The following is a 15,962-nucleotide window of genomic DNA, read 5'->3' on the forward strand; positions in this document are numbered from 1 at the left end:
TTATATTCACACCCATTGAAATATAAATGCGGGTTGAATTCGTTATTGTACGCTTGTATTTTAATGATATACGGTTAACGTACTTGCTACATTTGCCCAGATGTAGTAGCCCTAATATATATATTTGTTCACATTTATCTTTTTACATTTTTTTTAATTTTTTGTTTTATTTTTATTTATTTTTTTGCATTTGTAAGCTTTCATTGTACAATTTCGATCAGATTGCTTCATTTATGATTATTAAATATTGATAGGAAAACGTTCTGTGCCTGAATAAACGAACATGCTTTCGTTTATTATTTTTACATTGTCACGCTGTTTTTCGATTTACCAGAGTTCTTACTAGTTGGTTATCAAAGTAACCGATGTAAATTGAAATATAGCACGCGTTTGCATCTATAGGTTATCTGAAGTAGCTTCAAAACAGTACATGGAAATATGTGTTGATTCTACTGTTTGGTTTTTATGAAATGTTTTTGAAAGTCTGCAAAAATTAAATTGTTTTGCATTTCATCAATAATCAAAATACATTCTTTTTAATTTTAGACATATACTGTAAATGTGCTGTATAAGATATTCCAATGTCACATTTCCTCGTGGCACACGATTAGTCTGGTAATGTTTGGGCAATGAAGGTCATGAAGGATGGAGAAATGAGTAGTCGACAGCTAAGCCTATTGTTATGGCGTACTCCAAAGGTTCAAGAAAGAAATAAGCATTCTAACAATCAACGTCGTAAGTCAAGGATATTTATACAAGATAAAGTTGCATGTCGTTGGCAATGACAATCGCCAGCTAAGTTAGTGACAAGAGCTAGGAATCAATTTATTCTCACTGTTATCGAAAAGAAACGCCAAAACGCTTTCCACATTCTTTGGTTTAAAAACCATGAAATATTCTAACTATTCTTAATTGGTGTAATTAGTACCAGAGGTAGGTTTTACGGAATGTGACATTGGAAGGGGGATCACGTGATGATGAAAATGACTTCACCAGTGACGAAGTACAAATCTCGAAGTTACTCCCTACATGGGAGAGAGTATTTGCCAGCATGGATAATGACGTCAGTTTTCCACCTGGTTATTTGTTTAAATGTGCTGAAATGAATTATGATAAATAGTTCATATAATATGACGAGTAAAGTATGTATCTAAACCTTTGTATTTAAACTCAAAACGAATATAGCTATTATGTACAAATTTGTTGAAGCAGGGCGTCAGTACCTTGGGAAAACTGTTGAGTAGACTGATGGCAAGCTTGTGGAACAGATTATGTATCAGCTTCTTAAAAAATATTCAGATACTGACTTCACAAAAATATTTTTCTCTATATATGCTATGTCACATAATGATGGTGTCTTGATAAAGGGTGTTTTCCTCGTTATATTATCCCGCAATTATCGAGTTCATGGCAGATATTTCTAGTTCAGATATGTGCAACCAATGAACAGTGATCCGTTTTGGAGAAGTAATCAAATAATATCTGAAAACAGTTTAAATTATCATTTTCATATATTGTTTTATTTAGCATATTTGTTCAATTTCGTTATCAGATTTAGATAAAATACATTGAAATAAATTCTTGTAAAAACAATAAAATAATCAAAATCAATATTGACAATCAGGATTACATATGCTCAGAATTGATGTTTTTATATATCAAAACATTCGTTGTTTATTCTAGGTTTATATATCTGAGTATGGGAAGTCAGTTATATAAGAAAATATTTCATCGCATGTTCAAATGGCTTCCAGTTAGACGATCTACAACCCAACGGCATATCCAGTCTATCAATCATTCATTGAAGTCAAATCGTCTGAGAGAAGGCGTCGTCTTAAGTTTAAATATCTAAGGTTTGAACCATAAGATAGAGCGATCAATCAAACAATGTAGCTTCGAAATATCAATACACATTCCTTTTTCTCAAATAAGACTACACTTCACCATCAGCTGGCAAGAAAACATGAGAAATCGATGTGGTCGGTAAAGGAAAATAGAGCCTCCTTTTTCATTCATTCTGTGACATTGCTAGTTTGTGACATTCTACAAAAAGCAAAATTTCGATATTTAATATACTAAGAAAAACTAGTCATACAATAATGCTTGGTGAACAAAGGACTCGAATTGTTTAGAGAGCTTTGTTAGTTTGTATATTGAACTATAGGAACAGTCGAAGCGTTGTACATTTAGTGAAGTTTTTTAGAGCATTTTCATCAATTACTGACACTTTTTAATATATAATTAAGTATTTGATAATATACTAAATGCTATATTGATCTGTTTGTGTTTAATCCATAAAAGAAAACAAAAATGCATGATTATATTTTGACACATTGTTTGACATTTATTTAAACAAATACTATGACAGACACACACATACAAGGATTGACCAACGGCGTGGTCAATCCGTCAGTGGTCAAGTGTGATGTACACTGACCACACGATACACGTAATGACCAATTAGTTAGGTTTATTGCACAAAGTCTTATCATGGAAATAAAAGATATAGCTACAAATGTTGTGGAGAATAGTTATTGACAGTGTCGAGAATTAATTACACGTTCAATAAATTTTAGCGATAGGTAGTTGGAAAGATATATAAGAAGAAATATTTTTCAAAGTGTTTTTTATAGATTGTAAATGAAGTAATTTTATCAGTATCATGATCGAACTTGATGAAAAAGGAAAAAGAATGTAAGTATCTTGACACTACCTCAGCAGTATGCCGATTTCTATAAATTTTCATTTTGAATTAAAAACATGAGTCCAATGTATTCTGACCACGGTTGAGCTTTAGAGGTATGCGTTAGCACTAGTCATCAGTAGTCAGTAGCGGTCAGTGGCTGTGGTGTGAATGCACTGATATGTTATCGTCCGAGTCCTCGTCGTCACCATAGTGACTTCTGTCGTCACCATGACAACTAGCAGAGTCCATTTCATTAGCACTATGACTATCATCGACATCAACATCTTCATTTTTATCGTCTTCGTTATTTACACACACACTAGCACATCCGGGGCTATACACGGAAACGTCCGAACAGTCTTCGTCATCGTCCGACGCATGAGGTCGCTGTTCGACAATGAAGCCCACGGGTTGTGTGATTGGATAAAGTGGCATCATGCCAAGCCCTAGAGCGTTTACAGATTTACTCGCTTGTACACGGGGATACTTGGAGTTGGGTCGACGACCACGTGGGACTTTTGGTGTTTCTAACAAACTGTCTATGCTAAATGAACACTTTCTATCACCAGATTCCTCATCCGGGTTTCCCATACAGGGGAGTTCATTGTTTCGATTTTCAGATGCTGGCGATGCTAACCTATTGTCGGTCTCACAGCAACTCTCATTTTCAGAGGGACTAGTTTCCGAACCAGAATGTAACATCATATTCGGAACTCCTTTATTGTCTTGAAGGGATTTACGTTTTTCCTCGAGCTTTCTCAGGCGTTCTTCCTGTTTCTTCCTCTTTTTTTCCATTCGTTCTTGTTCTCTTTTCTTAATTTCATCAGGATCCATGGGAGCACCGCTCGCTGTTTGGGGCTGGGCATTGTGTGCTGGACGTCCAGGGCCTTTTTTAGTATTCTCTTTCTTCCGCCATTTTGCACGCCTATTTTGGAACCAGACCTGAAAAAGAAATGTTTTCATTAGTCTCAATGGAACTTAAAAACAAAATTGTATCATATCAATATATGAAATATATCCATGGTAGGCAATTACGCTGGATTCCAGCACAACATTTACAATTCACAATGAAGAATGAAAATATTAATACACGACCTTTGTTTAATGTAAAAAAAAATACATATTTATTCGTTGTTGATGTTCATAGAACAGCAATACATGTAATTTCTGTTTGTGTAGAGATGTGTTCATTTTTCAGTAAATATGTGTGTATTGTAATCAGCAGAGAGTGAACCTATAGTATTCAATGTTATGCTGCAAGTCTATTTGTATATCTCGTTCGCTCTTATAACTAAAAGTACTAAAATGTGTGTTTTAACCACTTAAAACGATACGCGTATTACAAAGTGTTATTTTAACAGTCTATTATATTCGTTCAACTGACTCTCGACTCCTCGGGGCATCCATTACCAGTCAGCTCATCTCTTTAAAATCTAAATGATTTCAATCATGAGATCAAATTCAATTAAGACCCCTACCCAGGTGTAGGGATTCTAGCTACTACGATCAAGAGTGCCAGAGAATATGACACGGGCTTTGAGATCAGATATAACGCCACACATGGAGTAACATCTTATTCAGGATTGCTGGTAAATTGGAATACGCACGAGACATGTACTTAGTCAAGAGTCATGCAATTCGTAATACAGCAAGTTTAACCCCATATCGTTCGAGAAAATATTAACATGTTAACCACACTTTCTTCATTGAGACGCTTGCATACTATTTATACTTTAACAATGTTTTTCAATAGGATTTATATATGCTTATTTACAGAGCCAAAACAACCTTCTTATCAAACGTTCGCCTAAAATATGTTTCACTTTTAAATGCATTTTAGCGGTTACTTGTCTTTGGAATTAAGAAATAAACACCGAATTCTTATTAACAAAATAACCCTAGATGATTCTACATCTAGGGTATTTCGATTACTAAAAATGAAAATATTTTGGGATTCAGTTGATATAAACTGTTATAACACATATATCACAACCCTTCGGGATAACTTTCAATTTTCGTTTACTATTTGTTTTATGAATGCAGGATTCCCTTTCAAAATACAAAAATAAATATAACAAAAAATCAAATACATAAAAATGCTACATTAGTCAAGTATGCGGCTAAGATAGGAATTATTTTGCTTGTCAGGGTAACTGATGTATCATTTAATCATTAAAATTTAGTCATTGTACGTGTACATTTGATGAAAATAAATGCTATTCATGATTTAGTCATTGCTAAAAAGTGTCACGTGACATTTTAACCATGTCGATATCTTTAATGTGAAAAAGCATTTCATCCATCCATCGGTCAAAATTAACACACTACTGTGAATGATTACTCACGGAAACTGATTCAGGTAACCTAACAACCTGGTGACATAAAATCAAGGTTCTTAATAAAATTGCTCTTAGAAGGTTTGGGTTTTTTGGGGTTTTTTTTTCAAACGAACTACCGAATTTCTGACTTAAGGATACAAATAATGAATCGGAGCAATTACATTTGTATGAATTAATTATCTTAATCTGATTCTAATATCAATTAGGTTACTTTCTGTATATAAATTTCACACAACAGATTTCTCATCAAGGCAGATGCCATTTAGGTAAAAGGTTATACGAAGTAGTTAAAAAGAAGATCTTAAACTTCCAATTAATTATAAATTGGCAGCAATCAATCTTGCCTTAAACTACATCAAATAATATTGTTTTCATTAATGATTTATTCAGGTTGCTTTCCATTTTGAGTACTTAATTAAACAAAGAAAATCGCTTATTGTTAAATACTGATATACTGACAAAAGCTCCCGGGGAAAAGGCAATAGTACTACATTAATATTTTATTAGACTTTTCAAGAAAGCACGTTTAATTGATGTGCAGTTGGAATAGATAGCTTTGTTTCCTTCATTAAACATTCAGGTAGACCCAGAGACAAAAATCATGGACGTAAAGTGCGTCCGCAGACGACAGCCGGCAAATGCAATTCCATTTAGTAACTTTTTAAATGGCAGAGACACAAATATAGCATGAATGTGGCAGTTGAAGGGCGATATTTAAGAAAATAAATTGTATATAATTCACGATACAATGTTATTTTCTATAAGAGTATGATTAAAAAACCTGTTTTATTTATCTATATTTCGAGAATTAGCTTTTTCTCTTAAAATAAAATATATAATATGAAACAAATTGTATTTCATTTAAGCTACACGTTTTCAAACAATTTCTGAAAATCCAAAACCTCATCAACCGCTCCCTTTTTCACTACATATGTGCACTTCCGATTTACCACCCCCTTAATATTTGCAGAAACATAATACAGACATTGTCACCTTCTAGGATACAGTCAAATCTAGTCACGGTCGGTGCTAAATATAGTAAAACAAAACCGTTAACATCATACCGTGCACCTTTCATATATTCATTTTTTTTTATTTCCTATCTCTATCACCAAGTTCTCAAATTTGTGCAGATATTCAATTAACTCTGACGTAGGATAATTGTGCATTATATTGTACATGCGACGTGTTAGTCTAAGGCTACTCAACCGGATTTAATTAAGGCAATCAGATGCTTTAAACGTTGCCTCATTAATTAGGCAAGGTTAAAGATTCAATCAGGTAACTGAACCTCAGTGCTTTTATTGTTCCTAAAATGCCGACATTCATTGAAGGATATTTGTATGACATTCTTTTTTTTTTTATTTTATTTTTACGACAGAAGATGTTCATTGAGGAACAATTATGAAGTTTCCCCAGGGTGCCATATGTTTCAGTGAAACCAGTTTCCATTTAGTAAGCATTCATTAGCAACTTAAGAAACTGAATTATTAAAGTATTTTGTGATAGTGATCTATTCTTTTGTAGTAATTTTATTTTTGTTTGAAAATGATTTGTTTTTAAATGAAGAGAGTTTCATCTTATTGGAGATCAATATTTTGATTAACAATCCGAGTGCCCGACATTTTTTTCTTTATTAATTTTTAATGTTTAAAATATTTAATATGAAATATTTTCAATTTCATGGATATTATATAAAACAAACTTGAATATGTTTCTTTCAGCAAAGCATGGGCTTTCAGAGGTGAGTATGGTATGTATCGTTTTCTCATGCTAAATCGTTTAGTCATGAAAAACTTAATATAGTTCAACGGTTAGTTTAGGAGGACTTATGAACCATTTGCGATATTTGATCAGGATGGGATCGTCTATGCTGCGCGTATAAGTAGGCTAAGGGCTAGTTAATGTTGATGTATGACTGGAGGACCGCGGAGGACAAGAGGGGGAGGATACAGAATTCACACGTGCACTTAAGTTCACTGTATAAATGAAGATCACACTGAAATCCACAAACACAACAATAGATTTGTTTGCCGGCTTCTTTATAGCTGGACTACATCTAACTTATTACGGGAATCAAACCGCCCAGCGTAAGATCGGTTTGTCATTTGAGTAGACGTGCCCAATATTTTACTCCAGATATACCTGTTTTAAGGTAGATTCATTTCATACAGTAAAGACGGTACGAATTACACTAATTGAATTAAGAGCCTACGTGGACAGATGGAGAGAAACGAAATTAGGGGGTAGCGCTGTAAAACGACACAGGAAAAGCCATTGTGCCTTCTCAACTGTATCAGGAAAAATATACCCTTCCTCAAAACGCCACCACAAAGTTTCTTTGCTCATTGATAGAGCTAATTACGGATAGATTTACGACCTGCGTGGGATATGTAGTTTAAAACTGGTTTCCATCAATTTGCTTTGGTTATATTAAACACTCGATATCTTATATAGCTATACGTACTTAAAAACTCACAAAAAAACAACAACAGAAAAAAGCAACAACAAAAAAACGAAAAAATGAATAAATAAAAGGAGAATAACACAATGTATGTATGTATGTGGCCTGAGATGTGAAATATACAACTATTTTTGTCGTTTTTCACTTCGAAACAAACATCTTAAACATTTATCTGTTACACCAGTAGGCCATTCTCCTCTAATCCGATTTGTATTCTGCATTTCTAACAGTATAAATAAAAACTACTTGACAGAAAATGTAAACACACGGCGGGAGAAAAAAACGGGAGAAAAAAAATGTTTATGACAAATGCAGTTCTGTCTTATTAAAAAGAAGCATGAAACCCAACGTTAAAAAGTATCCTGTTCCCAATTACGTTACACAAAGCGGAGTTTAGCGAGTCCCGACAAAGGATTGGTGGTGTATTAGTCCATACCGTGACATGGGTTTGGCAGGCGATGGTGTTAGTTGCTGTCACTCAGCCTTATCTCGATGTGGTATGTGAAAGGTTTGTCTTAATGTGTATTCAACATAGCCAGCGACCTGTATTCAAGGTACCAAGGTCTTGTACAGACTGTATATATATTCAACAGACCCACAGGTAACCTCCTCCAATCCCCGACAGAATGTATTAGACCTCCCACCCCTATTGTTAGCTATCGTAGGATTTTTTTCATATGTATATCAAAATATGTAAATATAATATGATTTACTGATAATGTAAACATTTTAGCAAATAAATATTGTAAACTATTTCAGATAGTTGTCATTTTATCATATGCTTTTACTAGTTTGCCACACAAACGTATATTTTGTGTTTTACCTGTCATATACGTTTGTGTATCAAAAGTAACTTATTATTAAAAAATATCCCAGGTATATGAAACTATAAATTCCTTATCATAAAAAAATATTATGATACTTTTATTCAGATATAGAAATCACTACAACGTTTTATAAATAAAACCATGATTTTTTTATGATTTGTTTCTAAGAATTTTGAAATGTTGATAAATCTGTAATTTATCACATAGTGTTCAATATGAAAAACATGAAAATCAACCTAAAACATTATACCGAGTCGACATTAAAAAAAATAAAACTTAAAATCAAATAACGCGACTCAACATAAAATGAAGATTCAACAAAAAAATTATAATGTAAACATGGAATATAAACAAATTAAAATAGATAAGCAAAATAAAAACAAAATAGCTTAAAGTAAGATGCAACATAAAAAATAAGACAACATAAAAAAGCTAAACATAAAAACAAAGGCTAAACATAAACTTATCAGTTGACATTGACTTATCTTTAATTATAAGGTGCTCAACAGCAGGTTTATAATTTAACAGTTAAAAGGTTACCTAAATCATACCTTGGTTTAGGGGCGGTAGGGTTGGTATACCAGAAACGTCTTGGGTCATTAAAAAGCATACTTCAAACATATAAAATCAGATCGACTGTGCGATAAAGGACGAAATCGCGCTTCATGTGTCAAAACAACTGAAGAAACTCTTCTCTTGTTAATAGAATAAAATGTATATCGCTAGAGCCTGAAGGCACAGATTTTTGTTTCTAGTCGACGGAATGTACACATATTTTAAATAGTTAGATTTTATCCAAGGATTTTAGTTTCGGTAGTTACTGCTTTTGTTAACTCGACAAAAAGGTAGAAAATGCCTTTAAACTTAATTTCTTGCGGATTTGTCGACTTATCTGTTAAGAAGAATATTTTGAATATATTTATCAAACGTAGATCTCCAAGCGATAGAAAAACTACTTACCACAATATAAATAACTAAATATGCAACACGAATTTCCCAGGGGAAATACAAATTCTTAATTTTCAGATATTGATTATTGTAAGTTTAACTTATTTAAATATTTAAAATATCTACAGATATAGTTATTTATTTTGTAAATGGAAATACAATAAACTCTTTTCTTTCTCTTTTGATGAAATTGAAATGAAATTACTGTAATATGTTAATGATCAAACTGAATAAACATGCAGTTAGTTACTTATGTAATTTAATTTTAAATTTCTTTTCAGGAAGGATATTAATGGCAGATATCGTTGATTTATACTATTAACTTACAAAAGGTCAGGCAACATGAAAGTCATCTTTAATACCGACAGCTGTAAGCGAGAATTAAACCGTACCATCAATCGGCCGACAAATACGAAGAATGAATGCTGGGCAACTACTTAGTCAAACAGTGGACTTAATGGTCAATGGGCCAGCAAACATATCGACTGTCGGTTACGTGTTAATCCGAGTGGACAAAAAAGGATAAAACAGGAGAATTGTTACAGGTAAATAGTGTATAAGGTTTGTGTGCAAACGGGTGGCACTTTATTAAGGCCGGGACACCTAGGTCGTTTGCAGTATAAACAAGGATTTCTTAAAAGCTTGATCGGGGCAAATCTTTACAAAAGGCGAGTAAACGTTGACATTTATTCCGAATTAAAGCCTCTTTGACCAGTCTTTTTACTGCTGTTCCTAACCTCAAACACAACTGGCAAACATAATTGATTTGAAGGTTCTAAACACACTTTTGATAATGAAGTGGTCGATTTACTTGGCATCCTACTGGTTAGGATATTAACTTCATCAATGCGTGGAATTGACACGTTACACGTGGGTAATAAACACATCAATCAACCAAGCTAATTAGCTACTTTAATAAACGAATTCGATATTTCAAATCTTAGACCAACATCTGTTAAAAATTACAAATATTAGTTTTATTTGATCAATTCTTCCGTTCGTTAATGTACAATTAATGTTTAATAAATATTTTTATTTAATGCTATCATTAAAATATATTCATTATTTTCTCTAATAAACAGTTCTCCCCTTTAATCGATATCGATATATCTTTATAATGTATTGGGATTCCCGCTAATTTAATATCAATCTTTTGTTGAAAATTTTTATTCCAATATTTCATACTGGAATCATTATGTTTGTATTTGATAAATTATCCGTTTGTTAGGGTTGATAATTAGCTGGTGAGCTAGACATATTGAAATATCGGATGCTAAACTATCGATGCTCCATTTCACTCTCGAAGAGCAAGGCGGTATGAATTACAAATGCCTGTCGCGTGAAGCAAAATATAAGACAATAAATTAGCAAACAATTAAGATTAATTTGTCATTTACGCTGTTACCAGCTAATCTAGTGCCACGAGAAGTTTTAACTGGTGCTTGAGAGCCCCTACAAGGAGATGACTACATCTTCTTCCGCCTCAGCATCAGCAACAATGATTGACATTTTCTATGAAATCAAAGTATAGTCAACACCGTCATATCGTTTAGGGAATAATTTTGCTAACAACAACCCCCCCAAAAAACAGCTAAATATCAATGTTTGATATATAAATAAAGATTTCCAGGAAATAATTGGACCACATATTACCAATGATAAAAAAATCAAGGATATGGTATTTAAAGAATTCAATACGAAGCTGACTTGGTGAGAGTGAGCAGACAATGATCACGATGTTTATAGAAGTGAGACCCTATCCTAACAACAATCATTTCCGGAAGAATATTCACGGAGTCGGCTTCGGGGGCTAGACTTCTGCCTATTATCCACAGCACAGCAATTTCCCTTCATTTGGGTACAAGTAATTAGTGTTACAATAAATGATATCAAAGGGCCATTAGTTTCAGGAAATACAACGAGAAAGTCGCTGGCCTCTTGATTCAAACCCCTGTTAATGGATTTTGTCGTACAGGGATCATAATACACACTATAATTCTTATATTCTTAAACACATCAATTTGTTATAGCGATTGAAGAGACGTGATCGATTACCCGGAGTGGCATCGCTTTAAGCCGAATTGCCAATTTCATCAATCCACAAGTCAGATTTCGGAGAAATTCTATTATTATATGTAATGAAGGTATCTCACTGGTGAAATTGATGAAGCTTATGGAAAGATTTGATGTAGAATCTCGTAAAGAATATAATGAACAAGTACATGCAAGTAATATGGTCATAAACGTAATCTAAGGATTCACAGATAGTCTATATCAAGGCTCTCTTTAATCAATGGCCAATTATATATTAGGAAAATAGAGTCTCCGATACCCGGTATATAGGAATGTATCATTCCAGGATGTTTTATTTGCTGCTTGTCCCAAACTTCTAACAATATCACAAAAATGGGTTATTTATACTTAAAAGTTATGAAAATAACTAGTATCATTCTTATTATCAATATTGATATCTCTTAATCTGGTTAAGTCGTATATTCTCGCGCACAATCGCCGTAAATCCTGATAAGAATTTTATGTTTGTGTTGTAGGTAACCTTTTAAAGTAAACTTATATCATTTTACCCTAGGCTACGTTTTCTAGGTGAGACTGTTAATGTTTTGTCACATTATTCTAGTACTTTGTTTAGCTACAATATGTACCTATCATGGTAACGACAGGCCTATGGTTCATAAGTGTCGAAATGTACCTCGGGGCATAAATCAGACATGCAGATCAGTTGATGGATAGCTAGTGGACAATGATGAACCAATATGCTCTTTACAAGTCTTTATCCCTTTCCGTCACATGTCAGGTTTATTCGTTTAGCAATCATTTTTGTATCTTTCTGTAGTCCCAAGCAAGGGCATGTATACAACAAATAGAAAACAAGATCCGATGTATGCACCAAAATGATTGATATATTGATGCTATAATTATTTTCACGATGAGTGATTGAATTCATGGAATACTTGATTAGCCTTTGTTTTATCACTGTGGCCTGTCTGTCTAGGCATTCCATCAAAACAATGTCAATAAGTGGTAGATTTATTAATTTCCCATTAGTTTGTGCTCCACTCGTAAACTGGCGAGTCATACACCGTTTACATGTGTTGTAGAGGCGCCTTTTGCTTTATGGTCGGTTATAACGGAGTATTATCAACCTTTGTTCTAAAATGTTAATAAATGTCGCGCTTTCTATTGTTTTACAGCCGTCATAATGAAAATGATTTATATCAAGTATTAATGTGTATTGACAGAAGAAATAAATAATACAGTTTTCACTTGTGTATCGAAAAATATAAATACTGTATATATGATCAAGATTTGTCATGGCTTGAGACAGGTTAACCGTTCAATGATTGTATAGTGGATGCATATAATATACACTGTATATATCATTTTATTTTGTATTATAATGATGTATTGGTAATAATAAAGTAGACAATCACTTAAATGTATTGTTTTAGGAAAAATATAAGTGCATAATTTGTTAAGAATTTTCCTTTGAAATACACTGTACAACACTCTTTTTATTACTGATTCTCATCATTTTTAAATATTAAATAAATTTTCGTTAACAAAAGAAAAGTGTTGTTTAAAAAAATACACCGATGTCACAACATAAAAAACATATATATATATAGTACGTATGAAATCAGCAACACATATCAAATTTACATCATGATGTACAATGTATGACCATGCTAATCCTTCTTGATTATTTAACACAACATATTACGATGATGCATAATTCATTAGTAAACATGTACATATATTCTAATTGGTTCATATTTGGACTTGAAAGGAACCCGATATGAGAGATCACCTTTCTCTTTTTGATAAATATTAGTCAGATCTTAATTGTTATTGCTTACAAATGATTAAAAAGAAAGAAAAAAAATCAGAAACTGACAACTATTTATACATGTCATTAAAATAAATGTACAATATAACGTTATCTAAGATTTGATTATGTATCTGATCTGAGAGAATATTTGAAATTATCTATATTTTGATATCACTTGTGAATTCATAGATTTTTTAATACGCCATGAAGATGTTTAATACTTTTAGATTTAATGCACACTCGTAAGCTATGATTCATATCAATGTGTTGTGAATTTTGAATGAACTGTGGTATAAAGAAGAAATTGATGATAAAGGCTGCAGGAACTCATATATTTTTATAAGAAATTTGAAATTGCAAGTGAGCGATGTTTTTCAGGAGCCTACCAAAGGCTGTTTTGTATTTCAAGTCAAAATGTTGTTTCGAGTGAATATATCTTGCATGATTAATATATGATTATTGCCGTGGTGGCAAACATTGATACCAAGTTATCTACTGACCTGTACTCTAGATTCAACGAGATCCAATCGTAACGCTAGCGCTTCTCTCATAAAAACATCAGGGTAATGACTGTCTTGAAAAGCTCGCTCAAGTTCTTCAAGTTGCCACCCGGTAAAATTAGTTCTTGTGCGTCTCCTCTTAGCTGAAGGACTTTCTCTGTCTTCGTCATGTTTGTCTGTTTTAAGATAAGTGAAAAAAAGACGTTTAGTATGACATAAACGCAAGATCGACATTCTTATTTAAATACAACAATGGTAGTTTATAAGGATACCGAGAAAGTTTTTAAAAAAAGAACCAAACAAAATAATCAAAACAACTTATCTATTTGTGGCAGTATTAAGTTATGTTGTTTCAAAACGTTTTATTTGTCAAACACATCCATCTTTTATTAATTACATTTCTGATATTATCACTTTTTAAAATCAAGCAGGATAACGTTAATTATTTATTGAAATCAAAATTATGCAGCAGTTGACATAATATATGCATTGTCATCAGTACATAATCATTTGATTACTCAACAATACAAACCTATTGTTACCTAACGAATCGCTTATTAATTCAACTCATTATGAAGATAATAAAACCTTCATTTCGATGTACATTTAATGATCTAACGATGCGTGGTTTAACTTATAATTAAATATATTTGTTGTTTAACATTTCTTTTGCATCTATATCTATATGAATACAAAATAGTATTTTTTTTTTACAAATTGATACTTTTATATTTAATATGCTTCGGGGTTTAATGGTTTTCTTTTATTCTTTCGTATTTTAATATATAAAAATATCTATATTACAATAGCATATGAAGATGAAAATAAAACATTGATTACCTAGTAAAATTTTAGTGGTAATATTTATGATAATATAAGTTGATAGTATATTGACAGTTTACTATCATTTTCCCCCGTGTCATCATGCTTTTTTCTTTAAAAAATTAAAATCATGCTTTGTCGTTATCGTTCTTCTAATTATTTCTTATCCTGAATACAAGGCAAGAATATACGGTATCCTTCTATCAATTTTCCAATTAAGTAAATAACTTTGTAACTTATATCTCTTAAACCAACCTGGTTAACAATTATGCCATTAAACTTATTCTATTTTCAAACAAATACAGGTGCGATGAAGTATGTCCTGTCGCAATTAGTTATTTATTTATACTAATCCTTAAACAGAGTCAAGAATTTTGGAGGTAAGGACCCACCTACACAGCAGATAATAGACCATTTTAACATTTTAACAAGGTTCAATTCATTTAATAACTTTTAATGATACCCGGACATGTCTTGATTGTTCGGGTAATTGTCACCTAATCACTTGAAGCGCTCTGTGTTAAAATGTTAAAAACTAGTAAATTAACGCATTATAAATAACAAACTTATTTATCTATAAGATGAATAGTATGAATAATGAATAAGGAATTCATAAAAGCTATAGTTAAACTAACAGAAGCGCTTTTCACAAAAGTCTTAAAAAGGCATTTATTTTATAATTTGTCTGTAAATGAGCTGATCTGTTAAGGTATGTGCTGATTAATTTGTTGATGTTGATATCAAAGGATATCCTTCCTCTCTAACAACCTTTGAATTCATATAATATATATTCACCTTGTCTTGTAACGAACATTAACAAATCACATATCAATCTATTTTAATCTTAGACCTTGTGTCATATCGCAATGATTCATCATCCATGAATCTTACACCAAAAAGAATAAACAGTGGCTGTCATTATCAATGTTCTGTTTATATTATCAGATTCCGTTTTATATACAAAACTTACCTGGAGATTTTAAGATGGTTTTCTCAGATGATCCGGATAAAGAATTATGTCTGGGTGAAGTTGAGGATGGTGACAACATCCCATCCATGGAGAAATTAACACGTGAATTTGAGTGTCCATTATAATCAAAATGATACTGATTTCCAGCCGAATGAAGTCCAAGAGAAGCAAAAGGTCCACCTAAATGTGCATACCCAGATAAGGTGGAAAGTATCCCGTATCCATGGGGATACCTAGCATCTATAAGGCTAAGAGGTCCATTCATGATTCTAGCCCTGTTCACCTGAGTGTTTTCACTATATGTCAACATACCGAGAACGCTTGTGTTGTATTGATAGACCCAGTGTCATATCCCTCATTAGATATACGCGAAGTGTCGGCTATGTGAATCACTCGGCCAATCAGAAGCGAGCTTGACGGTGTCGACAAAGGGGGTGGGAAAGTCTCTAGTTCTCTCTATGCATGGCAAAATGTCCCCAAGCGGGCCAACACGCTGTCTTAAGTATTAAATGAGAGCAAATTGTCTAGCTTTGATTGATGTGTAGATCACCAAGTCAGC

The 15,962-nt window shown here is 32.6% G+C and overlaps 1 protein-coding gene across 1 annotated transcript; it reads right to left on the bottom strand.

Annotated features, from left to right (window-relative positions):
• Positions 1 to 2,318: 2,318 nt before the first annotated feature.
• LOC117338219 (homeobox protein unc-4 homolog) lies at positions 2,319 to 15,746 on the bottom strand. Its single transcript, XM_033899482.1, has 3 exons — positions 15,404 to 15,746; positions 13,612 to 13,787; positions 2,319 to 3,628 (listed from the first exon to the last, which is right to left on the bottom strand). The coding sequence occupies exons 1-3, from the start codon at positions 15,711 to 15,713 to the stop codon at positions 2,837 to 2,839; spliced, it is 1,278 nt and encodes a 425-aa protein (XP_033755373.1). The 5' UTR covers positions 15,714 to 15,746; the 3' UTR covers positions 2,319 to 2,836.
• Between the last annotated feature and the right edge of the window lie 216 nt (positions 15,747 to 15,962).

Source organism: Pecten maximus, chromosome 1 (assembly GCF_902652985.1).
Source record: "Pecten maximus chromosome 1, xPecMax1.1, whole genome shotgun sequence".
NCBI classification, from domain to species: domain Eukaryota; kingdom Metazoa; phylum Mollusca; class Bivalvia; order Pectinida; family Pectinidae; genus Pecten; species Pecten maximus.